Source organism: Penaeus vannamei, chromosome 41 (genome assembly GCF_042767895.1).
Source record: "Penaeus vannamei isolate JL-2024 chromosome 41, ASM4276789v1, whole genome shotgun sequence".
Lineage (NCBI taxonomy): Eukaryota > Metazoa > Arthropoda > Malacostraca > Decapoda > Penaeidae > Penaeus > Penaeus vannamei.
The window spans coordinates 7,568,383-7,585,882 of NC_091589.1; the positions used below are offsets into that span (position 1 = coordinate 7,568,383).

Genomic DNA, 17,500 nt, shown 5'->3' on the forward strand with positions numbered 1-17,500 from the left:
GAAAGTAGTCAAGGGATTTCGGGAGTAATGTTTATGTAACTTTAATTGTTGCAGTACCTCTGTCTGTATTTATAATGGTTGCTTTCATTTATGTAGTTTTTGAAGATGTCCTGAATCATATGTCAGATAATTAGCCAATCCAAGCAGTATTCTGCAAGAATATATGTGATAGATGTCTGTTGAGTCTGAGTGTGTATTTAGGTGAGAGTATGTGGGTGTGTTTGTTTCTGTTTATGCTTCTGCTTCTGCATCTGTTTATGTCTGATTCTGGTTATATCTGTATCTGTGTTAGCACACACGTGTGCTTGAATGCATATGTACACATGCACATTCATATATGGAGTTGGTACTTTGTATTCATGAAGGTTACTTTCCTAAATCCCTCTTGATCTTTACTTCCCAATACCTTTCATGAAGCTAAATCATATTGATGATTTGTTGCAAATTACCCAAAGTGCACAAATACATCATAACTGTTAGAATCAATGAAAGTAAATGCAAATTCCAAATACAGTACATAGATACATGTGTTATGCATCAGTGTTAGCCTATCCTACCCTGGCAGAGGTCATCGTATCATTTTGGAGACTGAAAGTAACGACTCAGTCTAAATTACAAATCTAGTCTTTTTCTCCAAAGTTTGTATATCTGTGTGTGTACGGTTGATTGTGTGTGTCATATGTACGCTATTTGTGTATGTGTGTGGCACGTTTTAGGGATCATTTTACTGTTTTAGTTACAAAGACATTATTCACAAAGGATAATGTTGAGTATTATGAATAATTTGTTTTGAAAACATAATAACAATAATTCATACTTGTAAATTATAACAGTAAATATGACATAAAAGGTTTTGTTGGACAGTTTTACTTCATTGAGAAAAGTGTAAGGTCATGGGTGTCTAGTGCCAGTATACTGTACACTTGCATTGTGTGTGTTTTTTTTTTTTCTAGATTTTATTGATGTGTTTATGTTACTGTTTACTGTTACTAGGTTGAGTGCTGTTATTATGTCATTACCAATTTACTGTACACACACACACACACACACACACACACACACACACACACACACACACACACACACACACACACACACACACACACGTATTTAAAATGTTTTGTTTTAAAATTATAGAATTCTTTATGTAAACACAATATGTTGGGAGAATCTATTTGGAGCAGGTGGGATATTAAGTGGAAATGATTAAAGGCAGAATATTAGACAGATGAAAGTTTTAAGCAGCACTGTGTGGAGGAGAACAAGTTGAAGTTTGTGTCATTGGTTGATGGTGTACATAGACTTGTATGCACCACAATAAACCTTGTGTTTGGTGAAGAGGTAGTATGTACAGTTGGCAGTATTTCACACACTGATTATTTTTATTTTTTATATTTTTTAATTGTTTGTACATATAGGCGTGTATACATTTTTATATTTATATAATAGATATACAAGTATAAAGGTAGACAGATACACAACACAGAAGAAAGATTTTAAAATTCTATAGCTATAGAGAGAAATCAGCATAGATGCATGTATATACTGTAAATAGATATTAAACATTTATCTATAATCAGTATTTGTATATACATTTGCATTCACTATTTCAACTTTATCTTTATCAGTGTGTTTGTATATATATATAGATAGATTCATAAATTGAAAGATATAGATATAATATATTAATATAGATATACAAAGGATTAAATACTCAAAGACTACATTGCTTTTAGCTGTATCAGAGAGAGAATATGAAGAGCAGAACACAAAAAGTATTTTAGATCATTACATTGTTTGGGGAACTGGTACATGAATAAAAACTGTTGAATCCAAAAGCTATATATCTTCAATTGTGAATTCATGCTAGTTGCCCCATGGACTAGCTTTGCATATGCACGCTGATGCATTTCCAAGCACGGCGCAATCATTCAGTGCAATATGCAGTTTGCATATTTCTCATTAGTGCATTTATCAGTAAAGCATACAGCAAGGGTAGCAAAATGCATCTTGGTTGCGTGAAGTCCGTTGTTGCCAAACATAGCGAGGGAGCACTAGATTGATTTCTGCTTTGATTTGTGCCAAACTGGTTATACCTTATGGGTTGCTGTTTATAGAAAAGATCATTAATCCTTACAGGTATACAGTTATTTTCTGCTGGTGATATCATCAAGCAGTGATTTTATCTAGATACAAAACAATAGAGTAGTAAATTTATTTAAAGAACTTGTAGAACAGGTTTAAAAGTGACCGGTTGAGTTTTGCTTGTTAGCAGATTGAGTTGATTTTTCTGTTGTGCAATTGTACAAATGAAGTTCCCTCATAATAAGTTTTCAGGCTGCAGATTTTTGCATTAACATTGATTTTGAATAGGGCTCCTACAGTTCTATAATGTCATTGCCTGATTATTAATGTATGCAAGTATGTGTAATTTTTGTTATTATTATTGTTGTTTTTGTTGTTGCTATAATTATCATCATTATTAATAATATTACTATTATTATTATTTTTTTTTTATAATATTTTTATTTTATTTTTATTATTATTATTTTTATTATTATTATTATTGTAGTTATTATTGTTATTTTTATTATTATTATAGTTATTATAGTTATTATTATTACTGTAGTTATTATTATTATTGTTACTGTTAATATTATTATTGTTATTATTATTATTATTATTATTATTATTTTATTTTATTTATTTTTTTAAAAATTATTATTATTTTTTTTTATCATCACTATTACCACTTTCATAATTATAATTATTACTAGTACTTTTATTATTGATTTCTACTTATTTATTGATTAATTTTCTTATCATTATTATTATTATTTTTTTTTTTTTTTTTTTTTTTTTTTTTTTTTTTTATAAACATTTTTGCTTTCTCTGAAGTCTGTTCTGCTATATAGACTCCGCCCTGTTGTATTGAAGATAGAGGTTCATTCGATTTTCTCGGTTGGTGTATTGTGATGCGCTACGGGGAGAATCTTGCAAGAGTTTTATAAATTACAAATCTTTAGAAGTTGATGGTATTGTTGAGCAGTATTGTGAATGAATAGGGTTGTTTTGTTTTTCATTGTGAGCTTTTTGTGTAAGGATTAGGTCTGTTTATGTTTGTTCAGAGGGTTTTGTGTTTGTTGTGAGATTCCATTCTTCTGGGAGGTTACTTATGCCCAATGTTTGGGATTGAAAAGGATTTTATGATGTTATTTTATGTATTCCTAGACTTTTATTATTGTTATTACTATCTTTTATAGGCAAGTTTTTGTATATATTTACATTTGTGTAAATACATCTTTGAATAAGTTTACATGACAGACTTTTATTAAGTAGATTTTGTATCTAGTATAAACAAATATACTTTGCTTTCCATTTGATTTGTTTTTTCAATGTCAGTTGGAGAGAAAGATTTTCTATGAAGTAATGACTCTATTTGGATATAATGTTTGGCAGGTGGTAGTGTTGGTAGTCCCAGTATTATTGTTGTTTCTCTATATTTTGAAGATTGTTTTTAGTATATAGTAATTGGCAAATTTGTAATCTGTGAAGCCATAGGTGCCTTTTGTTTTCCTCATTTTATCATTATCATTTACTTTACTATTATTGTTTTGATATTTTCGGAAGAGTATGACTGCAAAGATTTGGGTGCAATGCCATTTTTCTGGTTTTACAGTACAAATAAATTTTTGAAAAAAATCATGCTATCAATATCTATATCCAAGTTGAAATGATAGGTGATGTCAATACAGATTAGAATTACACTTGTGCAAGTATTTTATCAATTGTTGTTACTGTGACAGATGTCTGTGATAGGTACTGCCATTGCTTGGAAAAAGTGCGCATTTCCTTGTTTTGTAGCCGGGTATGTGTATATTCTGTTTTGAGATTGCAATTGAAGATTTCTTTATGAGGCTTAGATGAGTTGTGAGGGAAATATTGGAAGTTGGTTCAATTTTGGAAACATTGAGGATCGTGTGTTTGTGTGTTTTTGTGTTGTTTTGGTTCGGGGAAGAGATGTAAGGGTGAAAGGAGTGCATTGAATTGAGGAAGTGAGAGTGTAAGTTAGGGTAATTAGAATAAAGAAAATCAAAATATAGTTGATTTGATAGTCTGTATTGCATGATTTTGTTGTCAGCTTCAGATTGTTGTTTCATTGAAAGGGTTAAGTGCCATGTTTCAAGGGTCAGCTGGTAATTTAATATTTTGTGCAATTTTCCATGGGTTCAAAGCTAGTACAGAGTTGTAAGTTCACAAGTTATGTAGTTGTTTTATCTTTTCCACTGAATAGGTTTTCTTGGCGAAAGTTTAGGATGGATGCCATGAGAGAATTGGTTATGTCTTGAGGGTGATGCTTTGACCTAATTTTCAATGACCTCATGACGTAATTTTTGTCATATTTATCACAGAGTTTAAGACAGTGAGAATTGCCAGAAGACACTAAATTCTGCCTTATGATAAGGGTAATATTATATTTTATAGTGATCTCATGACCAAATATTCTTATTTGATAGTGACCTAGTTTTATTTTGATAATGACTGCATGACCCAATTTTGCTATATGACAGTGACTGCATGACCCAGTTTTGCTGTATGACAGTAACATATTTCTGCCGAGTGCCTATTTGCTCATGACTGAGTTCTGTTATGTGACAGTGACCTAATGACCCAATTTTGCTGTATGACAGTGACCTAGTTCTGCTGTGACGGTGGCCTTATGACCTAATTTCGCTATGTGACAGTGACCCAGTTCTGTGTTGTGACGGTGACCTGGTGACCTAGTTATGCATTATGACCGTGACCTCATGACCTAGTTATGCATTCCGATGGTGACCTCGTGACCTAGTTATGAATTATGACCGCGTCCTATGTATTTCTTGTAGCGGTTCTTCCACGGCCAAATTCTAGTATTGCAATGACGCCATATCCAGATTGTGAACTGTAATCCTTAACCCTTTGACCCAGATACAAATGCCATGACAGTGACCTTGTGACCCAGTTGTATTCCATTTGAGACCTAGTTACCGATTCATGAATAACCTCCAATGTAGAGTGTTCATGAAAGTACGATATTGCATGATTGGGATATTTCGAACCAGTTATGGGTGGTATAAATTTGTGAGACAGTTTTATTCAGTCATGATTGTTATCTCATGACCTGATTTTGTGCCCCTGAGTGGTGACACCCTATGACCTTACATTGCATAATTGTAATGTTTGCAAAGATAACACTGTAGAGTATTGAGAACAATCACTGTTTTACCTTGTGGCAATTGTTAAAGGTCTCCCAAGCTTCTTGATTTGGGTATTTATTGTATATTGATTTTTAAATGCTTTGTTATGAGAGTACTTTGACGAATTTATGGGGAGATGGATGAATGTTTTGACCTTTTACATGATTGCATTTTAAGTGATATGATTTATGATAAGGGACTTGTATCCACAGGTTTTCTTGACCCTTTTTAACACAAATTCCCAAGGTTATCGCAGTAATTTAGAGCTTAGTTTATGGTTTGCGCATATCAACATTCTCTCATCTCTTATGGAAGCAAAGTACCTAACTGTTATTCTTATAATGATGTAGAGGTGACCCATTTTGTCTATCGGTTCATGTGATCTTTGACTTCATGACCCTGATACTGATCCATGTCACTGACCTCGTGGCCTTTTTTTATGGTCTTAGATAAAGAATAAATAAAATAGATGGAATAAAATTTCCACTACGTCATATCTTCAACACATCATTCTCATCACACATTAGGAGCTCTGGACTTGACCACACTTTCTGTATTTAACAAAAGCTAATGCAGCTGTTCATGAAGCTGCCCATTGCACTGTTGTCATGATAATTCTTCCTTTAGTTACAAAAGAAGCAGAGGAATTTAAAAAAGAGGCCATGGACCTAGAATTGGCTGGCCAGAAGAGAGAGTGTCTGTTTTTTTAAAGTAATATTTGATAAGAATCTTGAACAGCTTGTCGATAACCAATGAAAAGGCAAACCTTAAAGCAAATCAACATCTATGTAATTTTCTTATTTTACAGTACTAGTAAATTTGCGTCAAGCTAAGTGTTCACTATTCATTATACAATAATGAAAACATAGTAAGATGAAAGCAGTGAGAAGTATTTAAAAGAAAAAAATTATATGTGAGACTGAGTTGCAAGAATGCTGATATTTCGACTTGGATTGGTGAAAGTTGTGGAATATTTATTCCCGTGTGATAACCCCTTTAAAATTTCGTTATCAAGTAAAGAAAAATTTTGATATTTCTATTTAGCATTGGTAGCATATTCTTAAGTATTTGTAATGTAATTTTACCTTTTGGGTATAGTTTACTTTATGGAAACGTAACCAAATTTCGGGGATATTTATCAATGTAATCTGTTTTTTGGAGGGAAAGTTATTATACAGAGATTAGATTTTACATGGACCGTAGACCGTGGTTAAGAGGAAGCTTATTTGTTTACTTTTATTATTTTTTGTAATTATTTTTTGTCATTTTGGGAGATTGTTGTATTGGTCCACTTAATCTCTTCATTTTCTAGTGTATTTACTTGTATTTGTTTTGTCTTGGCTTTTGATGAAGTTTATAAAAGATTTTTTTTTTTATATCTTGAGTGGGATGTTGCTCTCCTTGAAGTCTCATGGTAGAATCATCAGTTTTTTTGGTTTATTATGGTCTGTTTTGTATTTGCAGGAGTTTGCACATGCATAAGTGTTTGTTTTGCACCCATTTGGCTAATGTTTCAAAAAGATGCATATATTTTCTCTCTCTCTCTTTCTTTCTTTTTCTCTCTCTTTCTCTTTCTCTCTTTCTTTTTCTGGCTCTAAGGTATTCTACCAATGGCAGAGATTGAATGTTTGCATAAGCACCCCGTACTCAGCAGTAGTTTTACCTTATGGAACAGGATTATTTCAGCTCATTACTTGTCCCATTGGCCTTGATAGTGTGGCCATCAGTAGTTGACCAAATGAGGATACAGTGCTTTGGTGTTGGTATGTCCAAGTGTTTTAGAGTTTTGGTTGTACTGTCATTTGATCTTTCAGGTTGCTCTCGGCTGTATATGTTTTGAGAGGAGGATAAATTTTGGTGAGATTTGATGGATGTTATTAAGGACAGAAGAGGAATGCTGAATGTTGGGGGGAAGTTGGTTAGTGGGAGGTGGGGCTAGGGCTGGATTATCCCCATGTTCATGCAGACTTTTTTTTTTTTTCTTCTTTCTCTTCTATTCCTGCTCCTTCTCCATCTGTCTTTAGTTTCCAGTCTCTCTCCTTCTTCTTTTCCTCCTCCTCCTCCTCCTCCTTCTCCTTCCACCCTTCCATCCCCACTATACCCAAGAAAAAAGGAGAGCAAGTCATTTCTGTTTGTCTGGATGCATGCTATTTGCTTCTGTTCTCTCTTCCTTGCACCCTCCTCTCCTCCTCTTCCCTCCCCTCTGTTTTCTTTCACTTCCCCTCCTCTTCTCTTTCCTCCCCTCCCTCTTCACTTTCCCCCTCCCTCCTTCTCCCTTATGGTAGCTTCTGTTGATGGAATAAATGCCTCAGACTCGTTGTTCTTGATAGCGTTCATATTTACATATTTTAAGAGCCTCCCACGCTCTCGCAATGTTGCACAGAAAGTTGCATAGCCCACTGGAGTTACAAGGAAGGGCAGAAGACCCCATATGTGGACAGCAGTCAGTGGGGGAAGAGTAGGGGGGCTTAGTGGGGATGGGAGATGGGGATGATGATGTAAAGCTGTTGATGTGATAAGAAAGACATTAGAGAGAGAGAGAGAGGGTGTGTGTGTGTGTGTGTGTATGTGTATGTGTATATGTATGTGTGTGTGAGTGTGTGTGTGTGTGTGCGCGCGCATGTGTGTATGTAGGTGCATGTGTCTATGTCGGTTTCTCTGTGTATTTGTCTGTTTGTTTGTAGATTGGTTGGTTAGTTTGTCATAAGGTTAGGTAGACAGGTAGGTTGGTAAGGTTGGTTTGTTGGTTGGTTGGAAGCAGTTGGACAAAAGAAAACCAGAAAGAAAAAGAGGGAAGTGAAAAAAAAGGAGGACTGGAATGGGAGGTTAGAGGTTACAAGTGAAGAGAATTTGAGTTTGATTGGTTTTATGAATGAGGTTACAACAAGGATGATTTCTGTTTGGTTGGCTTTGTGAATGACATTACATTGAGGCTGATACATACTACTGGGTCCTGCAGATGAAGTTAGAGTGGGGTGTGTCCAAAATTGATTAGCATTGTGATTGAAGTGACAGTGAGGATAATAGCCATGTTTGTGAGATTCAATTTATGAATGATTTTGCAAAGCCTGAATGGCAAAATGAATTCATTCTCTTTCCGAAGTTTGTCCATTCTTAATTCCCAATCTTGGTTTCTAAGGTGTTCTGGCATAAGGGTCATTTTGCTGTGAGGAGGGGGATCATTGGCCTATTGATGATGTCATGGATTTGGGCATTAACGCTTGTCTATAGTTTATTGATGAGTCATTGGGTGTGGTTTATTGTTTGCGATTGTCATTGTTCTCTGTTTTTGTTTTATTGTTTTCGTCTATTCTCTGTGGGGTTTTCCTGCTGCACCTTAATTTTATTGTCTTGGTCGGAGGCATTCTGGTCTCGCTCTTAGCCCCTCCTCTTCCCTGTTTTTTGTTGTTGTTTTTTTAATTCCTTCATCCTTCCTTCTTCCTTCTTCCCCTTTCCTCCTTATTAATGTTATTGTTATTATTTTTGTTATTTTTATTATTTCTATTATTATTTTTTTTTCTATTATTATCATTATTATTATTGTTGTTGTTGTTGTTGTTGTTATTGTTATTATTAATGCTATTATTAGTATTGATAATGTTTTTATTATTGTTAATCTTGTTATTATTGTGAAAATTATAATAATGATAATGATAGTGGTACTTTATTATTATTACTATTGTTAGTAGTACTATTACATATTTATTACTTATATTACTATTACTACTTCTACTCTTACTCTTACTCTTAAGCCTATTATTGCTCTCACTCCCAGTCTCACTCCAACTCTTTATTATTACTCTCACTCTTACTAATACTCTCATTCTCACTCATATTTTTGCTATTACTCTCACTCTCTCTTACTATTACTCACTATCACTATTAGTATTACTCTCACTCTTACACTCACTGTTACTCTCACTATTACTCTCACTGTCACTCTTACTTTTATACTCTTACTCTCACTATTATTCTTTCTCATTCTCTTACTCTTATTTCTACTCTCACTCTTACTATTTCTCTCACTTTTACTTAATCAAAGTCTTACTATTACTCACATTCACTCTTACTATTACTATTACTCTCTCTTACTATTACTATTACTCACTCTTACTATTACTATTACTATTACACTCTCTCTTACTATTACTATTACTCACTCTCTTACTATTACTATTACTCACTCTCTTACTATTACTATTACTCACTCTTACTATTACTATTACTCTCTCTTACTATTACTATTACACTCTCTCTTACTATTACTATTACTCACTCTCTTACTCTTACTATTACTCTCACTCTCTCTTACTATTACTATTACTCTTACTCTCTTACTCTTACTATTACTCTTACTCTCTTACTCTTACTATTACTCTCACTCTCTCTTACTCTTACTATTACTCTCACTCTCTCACTCTTACTCTCACTCTTACTCTGCCTATTATCAATAACCGCAACGACCGCCGACCGCCTCTCACATCCATTTCATTTACGAAGAAGCGTGGCGGTGTAACCTTGAACTTTTGTGGGCCGGGAGAATTGCAGGCCAAAGATAATATTAGTTCTACATGCTGAGCAGCTGTCTTCTGTAGTGTTCGTGTGACCCCCTTTCCCTCCTCCCATTCTCTTTCCCTCCCTCCCTCCCTCCTTCCCTCCTTCGTTACACGCCTTGTGTCTGTCTTGTTTTTTTTTTTTTTTTTTTTTTTTTTTTTTTTTTTTTTCTAGTCTTTGTTTTGATTATTATTATTATTATTATTATTTTTTTTTGGGGGGGGGGGTTGTTGATTTTTTTCTCTCAGCTTTTTTTCGGGATTTGCTTTCGTCTTCTTTTTCTTCTTCTTTTCCCCCTCTTCATGCATTCTTTCCCATGTATTTCTCTCTCTGCTATCCCTCATTCATCTGCTCGTCTCTCTTTCTCTCTCCCTATCCCTCTCTCCCCCCCCCCCCCTTTCTCCCTCCCCCCCCCCCCCCCTCTCTCTCTCTCTCTCTCTCTCTCTCTCTCTCTCTCTCTCTCTCTCTCTCTCTCTCTCTCTCTCTCTCTCTCTCTCTCTCTCTCTCTCTCTCTCTCTCGCTCTCTCTCTCTCTCTCTCTCTCTCTCCCCCCCCCAGACCACAGATGCACACCGTTGGCAATCCAATTGTATTATTTTGTATTTCAAACTTAACCGTTCGCATTGTCCCTTTTACAAGCTGTGATGTTGACGTTTTTTTCTCTTTGTTTCCGTTCCAGGAGCCGGAGAATCAGGGAAGAGCACAATTGTAAAACAGATGAGAATTCTACATGTCGATGGATTCAGTGAAGAGTAAGTACAGATTGTTTGTTTATGTAGGGGGCGAGGGAAGGAAGGAAGGAAGGGAGGGAGGGGAAGGTGGGAAGGTGAGAAGGTGGGGAAGGAGGGAAGGTGGGAGGGAGAGTGGGTGGGAAGGAAGGTGGGAGGGAGGGAGGGAGGGAAGGAGAGTTGTGTCTGTGGACGTGTGTCTGTATGTGCATGTTCGCATTTGTGTATGTGCATGTGCGTTTTTTATTTTTTATGTTTTATTTTTTTGGGGGGGAAATGGAGCGTTAAAGAAAAACAAAGAAAAGAAAAAAAGAAAAAAAAAATGTGCAATACGATAAAGTTGAAACGTTAAAGAAAAGAAAGAAGAGAGAGAGAAAAAAAACTGTGCACTACGAAGGGGCGATGGCTTCGATGAAGAGACTGCGCGCCGGCGATGAAGTGGCCGAGGTAATCAGCTGTGACAGGTGAGGATTACCGGTGAAGAGCAGAGTTGTTGTTGGCACTGATTACGACCCCTGATTGTCTCGCCGATAAAGGGGTTGCGGCGGGGGCGGGGGCGGGGGCGAGGAGGGGCCAGGGAGGGGAGGGGAGGGGGGGAGGGGAGGGGAGGGGGAGGGGGTGGGGGTGGAGCGCTTGTACTGTGCGAGGTACGGGAGGGGTGTGTGTGTACGTGAGGGAGGGAGGGTTTGATTGTCTGTGATTTGACAGTCTCTTTGTCTGTGTCTGGCTGTCTGTCAGTCTGTCTGTTAGTGTCTGTCAGTCTGTCAGTCTCTGTCTGTTAGTGTCTGTCAGTCTCTTTCTGTCTGTGTTTGGCTGTCTGTCAGTCTCTTTCTGTCTGTGTCTGTCAGTCTCTGTCTGTTAGTGTCTGTCAGTCTCTTTCTGTCTGTGTTTGGCAGTCGCTATCTGTCTGTGTGGCAGTCTGTTTGTCTGTGTGTCTGTCTGTCTGTCTGTGTCTATCCGTCTCGGTCGGTTTTGATATCTGCATATGTTCACACAGAGCAATTTTAAATCCCTTTCTTCTTCTTCTTCTTCTTCTTCTTCTTCTTCTTCTTCTTCTTCTTCTTCTTCTTCTTCTTCTTCTTCTTCTTCTTCTTCTTCTTCTTCTTCTTCTTCTTCTTCTTCCTCCTGCTCCTCCTCCTCCTCCTCCCCTCTTCTCATCCTCCTCCCCCCTCCTCCTCCCCCCCCCCTCCCCCCCATCCCTCAACTTTCTGCTCCTCCCCCTCCCCCTCCCCCTCCCCCACACTTTACCCCACGCCCCACGCTTCCTTCCCCCTGGGGCATTTGTAAAAAGAGGATGAACTCATGCTTAATACGCACCGCTTGTCCTGTCCTGGAGGCCTAAATGTCATAGATGCATTGCGCTGACTTCGACTTCTCCCCCCCCCCCCCCTATTACTCCCACTCCCACTCCCACTCTTACTCCTACTACCCTTTTCTTTTCCTAATGATTCTCTTAATGTTTTTATTTATTTTTTATTTTTTTTTCCTTTCTTCGTTTTCTCTCTTCCTTTTCTTTCTCTTTTCTTCCTTGCTTTTCCCTTCTTCTGTACTTCTCGATATCTTTCCCTCGATACCTGTCTGTCGATACTTCTCTCTCGATGCCTGTCTCTCGATGCCTGTCTCTCGATGCCTCTCTCTCGATACCTCTCTCTCGATTCCTCTCTCTCGATACCTTTCTCTCGATGCCTGTCTCGATACCTTTCTCTCGATGTCTGTCTCTCGATACTTCTCTCTCGATGCCTGCTCTCGATACCTTTCTCTCGATGCCTGTCTCGATACCTGCTCTCGATACCTGTCTCCTCGCTCCACCCTGCTCTCATTTTTCGCTTGCAATTTGTTGTTCATGTCTATTATCTTATTGTTTTTTTTTTTTTTTTTGTTTTTGTTTATTCGTTTTTGTGTATTATTACTTTTGCTACAATATGTTATTAATTTGACAGTGTTGCTGTTGTACAGTGAATGGTGGATGGAGAAAGAGAGGGAGAGAGATAATGAGATATGGAGAAAGGGAGATATGGTGAGACGGAGAGGAAGATGTGGAGAAAGGGAGAGAGAGATAAATTAATAGATGTATAGAGATGAGAGGAGAAGAAAGGGGAAAAGAAGAAAAAGGAAAAAATGAAGATACGGAGAAGCAACGGAAAAGGGGAAGAAGAAAAGGAGAAAGAAGGTGGAGGAGTAAGGAAGGAATTGAGAGGGGGAAGGGGGGGGGGGGAGCTGGAAGAGGCGGCGGGGAGAGAGATTGTGTGGACAGGCGGCTTGGAAGAGCTAGGGAAGTCAGCTCGTGTGTGCCCTTGTGTCTTTTTCGGTTCAGGGGGCAGAAGGGCGATATTTTGCATGGCTTGCCTTTTCTGGTGTTCTACACGCTCTCTCTCTCTCTCTCTCTCTCTCTCTCTCTCTCTCTCTCTCTCTCTCTCTCTCTCTCTCTCTCTCTCTCTCTCTCTCTCTCTCTCTCTCTCTCTCTCTCTCTTTCTTTCTTTCTCTTTCTCTCTGACTCTCTCTCTCTCTCTCTCACTCTCTCACTCTCTCACTCCTTCTCTTTCACTCCCTCCCTCCCTCCTCTCTCTCTCCCCCTACCTACCCCCCCTCTCTCTCTCTCTCTCTCTCTCTCTCTCTCTCTCTCTCTCTCTCTCTCTCTCTCTCTCTCTCTCTCTCTCTCTCTCTCTCTCTCTCTCTCTCTCTCTCTCTCTCTCTCGTTTTCTTTCTTTCGCTCTCGCTCACGACGACTTTGTTATGACCTTAGTCTTTTTTTCTCTTTCCTTTTCCTCTTATTTTTACTTGGTATCAGTGGCTCTTAAATTTTTATACCTTTTTCTGTCACTTGTTTATTACTCGATTTACTTTCACTTGTATCATTCATACATTTTCCTTCATTTGCCAGTCTGACTAAATACTTTATATTTATATCTGTGCATTCGTCTAACCTTCTCCTGCTCCTCCTCCTCCTCCTCTTCCTTCTCCTCCTCCTTTCTCTCTTCCTCTTTTCTCTCCTTTCTCTCCCCCTCCCGCTCCATTCCCTTTTTCTCCTTCCTTTCCTTCTCCCTCTCACACTCTCTCTCACTCTCACACTCACACTCACACTCACTCTCTCTACCACTCATACTCTCTCTACCACTCACATTCAGAGTCTCTCTCCCACTCACCACTCACACTCTCTCTCACACTCCCTCTCCCTCTCCCACTCCCTTTCCCACTCTCACTGCCTCTCCACACTCCCTCTCCCACTCCCACTTTCCTCTCCCCCACACACTCCCGTCACTCCCACTCCACACATACTTTCCCACTCCCTTTTTCCCTCTCCCTCTCCCACTCACACTCCCTTTCCCGCTCTCATTCCCTCTCCCACACCCACTCCCCATTCCCACGTACACTCCCTCTCCCACGTACACTCCCTCCTCCCACGTACACTCCCTCTCCACACGTACACACTCCCTCTCCCACGTACACTCCCTCTCCCACGACTACACTCCCTCCTCCCACGTACACTCCCTCTCCCCACGTACACTCCCTCTCCCACACCCACTCCCTTCTCCCTCTCCCACTCCCTTCTCCCTCTCCCACTCCCTCTCCTACTCCCACTCCTCCCTCTCCCACTCACACTCCCTCTCCCTCTCCCGCACGTTTGTCTGACTCTCTATCGCGCGATCTCTCTATCTACATCAGTATATCTAAATTTAAATTCTCTCCCTCCCATCCCCCCCTCCACCTCGCCCCCCCACCCCCACATCGCACCCCCACCCCCCCCCCCACCCCTTCCTCTGCCTTTCTCCCGGCAATGCTTAAACACGGGAACTGCCAGAGCGTGGGAGGAGGAGGGGGGGAAGGGGAGGGGGGAGGAGGAGGAGGGGGAAACATTAGTGGAGGAGGAGGAAGAGGAAGAGACGGAGAGGAAACGGATAATAAAGGAGGAAGATTGAAGGGGGAGGGAGGGATAGGGGATTGGATAAAAGAGAGGAGAAGGAAAAGGAGGACGGTAGGAGGGGAATGGAGAGAGAAGATACGGGGGAGGAGCAGAATGGAAAGAGATTATTCAGAAAGAAGAGAGAGAAAGGGGGAGAGATAAGAGAGAAGGGAGAAAGAACGAAGCGATGAGGGAAGAAATAAGGGAGAAAGGGAGATAATGAGAAAGAGAGGAGAGAAAAATAAAGGAGAAGTGAGACATAGCTGACTTTCCATTCTTTCATTCTTTCTTCGCTGTATCCTGACCTGCACTGACACCTTTGGTGGTATCAATCTCGTTTTTTTTTTCAGTGTGGCTCTTTATATAGCTTACTATAATGATGATAATGATAATACTGATAATAATAATGAAAAAGGGAAGTGGGGGACGGAGTAGGGTGAGGGGTATGGGCGAGGAAGGGCGGGAAAGGGGGGAGGGAGAGAGAAGAAGGGAAAGGGGGAGGGAGAGAGAAGAAGGGAAAGGGGGAAGGGAGAGAAGAAGAAGGAAGAAAGGGGGGGGGGGGAGAGAAGAAGGGAAAGGGGGGGGGGAGAGAGAAGAAGGGAAAGGGGGGAGGGAGAGAGAAGAAGAAAGAGGAAAGGGGGGAGGGAGAGAGAAGAAGGGAAAGGGGGAAGGGGGAGAGAAGAAGAGGAAAGGAGGGAAGGGAGAGAGAAGAAGGGAAAGGGGGAAGGGAGAGAGAAGAAGGGAAAGGGGGGAGGGAGAGAGAAGAAAGGAAAGGGGAGAGGGAGAGATAAGAAAGGAAAGGGGAGAGGGAGAGCGAAGAAGGGAAAGGGGGGAGGGAGGAGAGAAGAAAGAAGGGAAAGAGGAGGAGGGAGAGAAGAAGAAGGAGGAGAAGAAAGGGGGGAGAGAGGAAAGAAGGAGAGAGGAAGAAGGGGAAAGGGGGGAGGGAGAGAAGAAGAAGGGAAAGGGGGGAGGAGAGAGAGAGAAAGGAAAGGAGGAGAGGGAGAGATAGAGAAAGGAAAGAAGGGAGAGGGGAGAGGTAAGAAGGGAAAGGGGGGAGGGAGAGAGAAAAAGGGAAAGGGGGGAGGGAGAGAGAAAAAGGGAAAGGGGGAAGGGAGAGAAAAGAAAGGAAAGGGGAGAGGGAGAGATAAGAAAGGAAAGGGGAGAGGGAGAGAGAAGGGAAAGGGAGTGAGGGAGAAGAGAAAAAGGGAAAGGGGGAAGGGAGAGAGAAAAAGGAGGGAAAGGGGGGGGGAGAGAGAGAGAAGGGAAAGGGGGAGGGAGGGAGAGAAGGGAAAGGGGTGAGGGAGAGAGAAAAAGGGAAAGGGGGAAGGGAGAGAGAAGGGAAAGGGGGGAGGGAGAGTGAAGAAGGGAAAGGGGGGAGGGAGAGTGAAGAAGGGAAAGGAGGGGGGGAGGGAGAGGGGAGGAAGAGTATCCCTGATGCGTTGGCGGGAATTTCAAATATATTTTTAGAATCTCACAAATAAATATGATATTAAGAGACTCCTCCCTTCTCTTCTCTCTATTTTATTCGTCATTGCTCGTAAGTTAAAAATAGGTTATGTGTCGTAACAAGTGGCCGGATGTCCTGGTAGGGTAGTGGCGGTGTTGCTGTCGTTTTTCGCTCTTGTTTTTGTAGTTGTATTTGCTGTTTTTATTTTTACTGTTTTCGTGTTTTTTTGTTTTTGTTTTTTGTTTTATTATTTGTTTTACTGTTTATTTTTTGTTGTTTTTGTATTTTTTTACTGTTTTTGTTTTTGTTGCTGTTTTTACTTGTTTTTGTTTTTTGTTTTTTACTGTTTGTTTTTTGTCTTTGTTGCTGTAGTTTTAGTTGTTTTGATGATTTTTTTGTTGGTTTGTATGTTCATTGTCGATCTTTTTGTTGGTTTGTGTTTGTTCATTATCAATTTTTTTATTCTTATGGTTATGTTGTTGTTTTTGTTGTTATTGTCGTGTTACTTTTGTTGTCAGGATTGTATGAGACAAAGGTGTTTGTAGTGATAATGATATGATTTTGATTCTAATGATACTGTAGTTATTGTTCCTTTTTCTTATTATTGTTATAATTATTTTTGATATTATAACTCTTACTATTATCATCATCATCATCATCATCATCATCATCATCATATTGTTGATATTATCATTATTGCCATTCTCATTGTTACTATTGTTAATATTATCATCATCATTCCTGTGATTATGATTATTTTTATTATTATTGTTTTTATTCATCGATTTAGCGAGCGTTGGCGGCGGTGCGAGTGTAGGTCCGAAGGGGAAAATCGGATTGGAAATTGTGACTAATGCGTCGGTAAATACACGCGCTCTTTCTCTCTTTCTTTCTTTCTTTATCTATTTTTTTCGCTTTCTTTTTTCGCTTGATTCTTTCTTGACGTTTATTTTTTTTCTCTTTCTTTTTTTCTTTCTTTGTTTTTTTCTTTCTTTTTTTCTTTCTTTTCTCTCTCTCTCTCTCTCTCTCTCTCTCTCTCTCTCTCTCTCTCTCTCTCTCTCTCTCTCTCTCTCTCTCTCTCTCTCTCTCTCTCTCTCTCTCTCTCTCTCTCTCCTCTCTCTCCCCTCTCTCCCTCTCTCTCTCTCTCTCTCTCTCTCTCTCTCTCTCTCTCTCTCTCTCTCTCTCTCTCTCTCTCTCTCTCTCTCTCTCTCTCTTTCTCCCTCCTTTTTCTTCTTGTTCGTGTTGCTGCTGCTCTTACATTCTTGTTGTTGTTCTTCTCCATCTTCATCTTCTTTCCTCCTCCACCCCTCCCTTCCACTCCCTTTTCCTCTCTCCTTCTCTCTCTCTAACACTACTTCTCCCTCTCCTCTCTCTGCCCTTTCTCCCTCCTCATCTCTCCTCTCCTTCACTCTCTCTTCATCTCATTCCCCCTTCCTCCCTCTTCCACTTCCTCTCCCCCCTCCTCTTTCCCTCCTCCATCCTCCCCCACCTCTCTTCCCCTCCTCCATCCTCCCCCTCTCTTCCCCTCCTCCATCCTCCCCCCTCTCTTCCCCCTCCTCCACCCCACACCCCCCACCCCCGTAACTTTGGCATGATTAGTCTGGCAAAAAAAAATTCTTATCATTGCTCATTTC

General features: G+C 39.8%; 1 protein-coding gene across 1 annotated transcript in view; it reads left to right on the forward strand.

The window, feature by feature from the left end:
* The window catches only part of Galphas (G protein alpha s subunit), a gene marked incomplete in the record, with an annotated part of 84,210 nt that overhangs the window by 29,982 nt on the left and 36,728 nt on the right, over nt 1–17,500 (forward strand). The window contains 1 exon segment of the mRNA XM_070117998.1: nt 10,470–10,542. Within this exon segment, the coding sequence (XP_069974099.1) occupies nt 10,470–10,542 (73 nt within the window).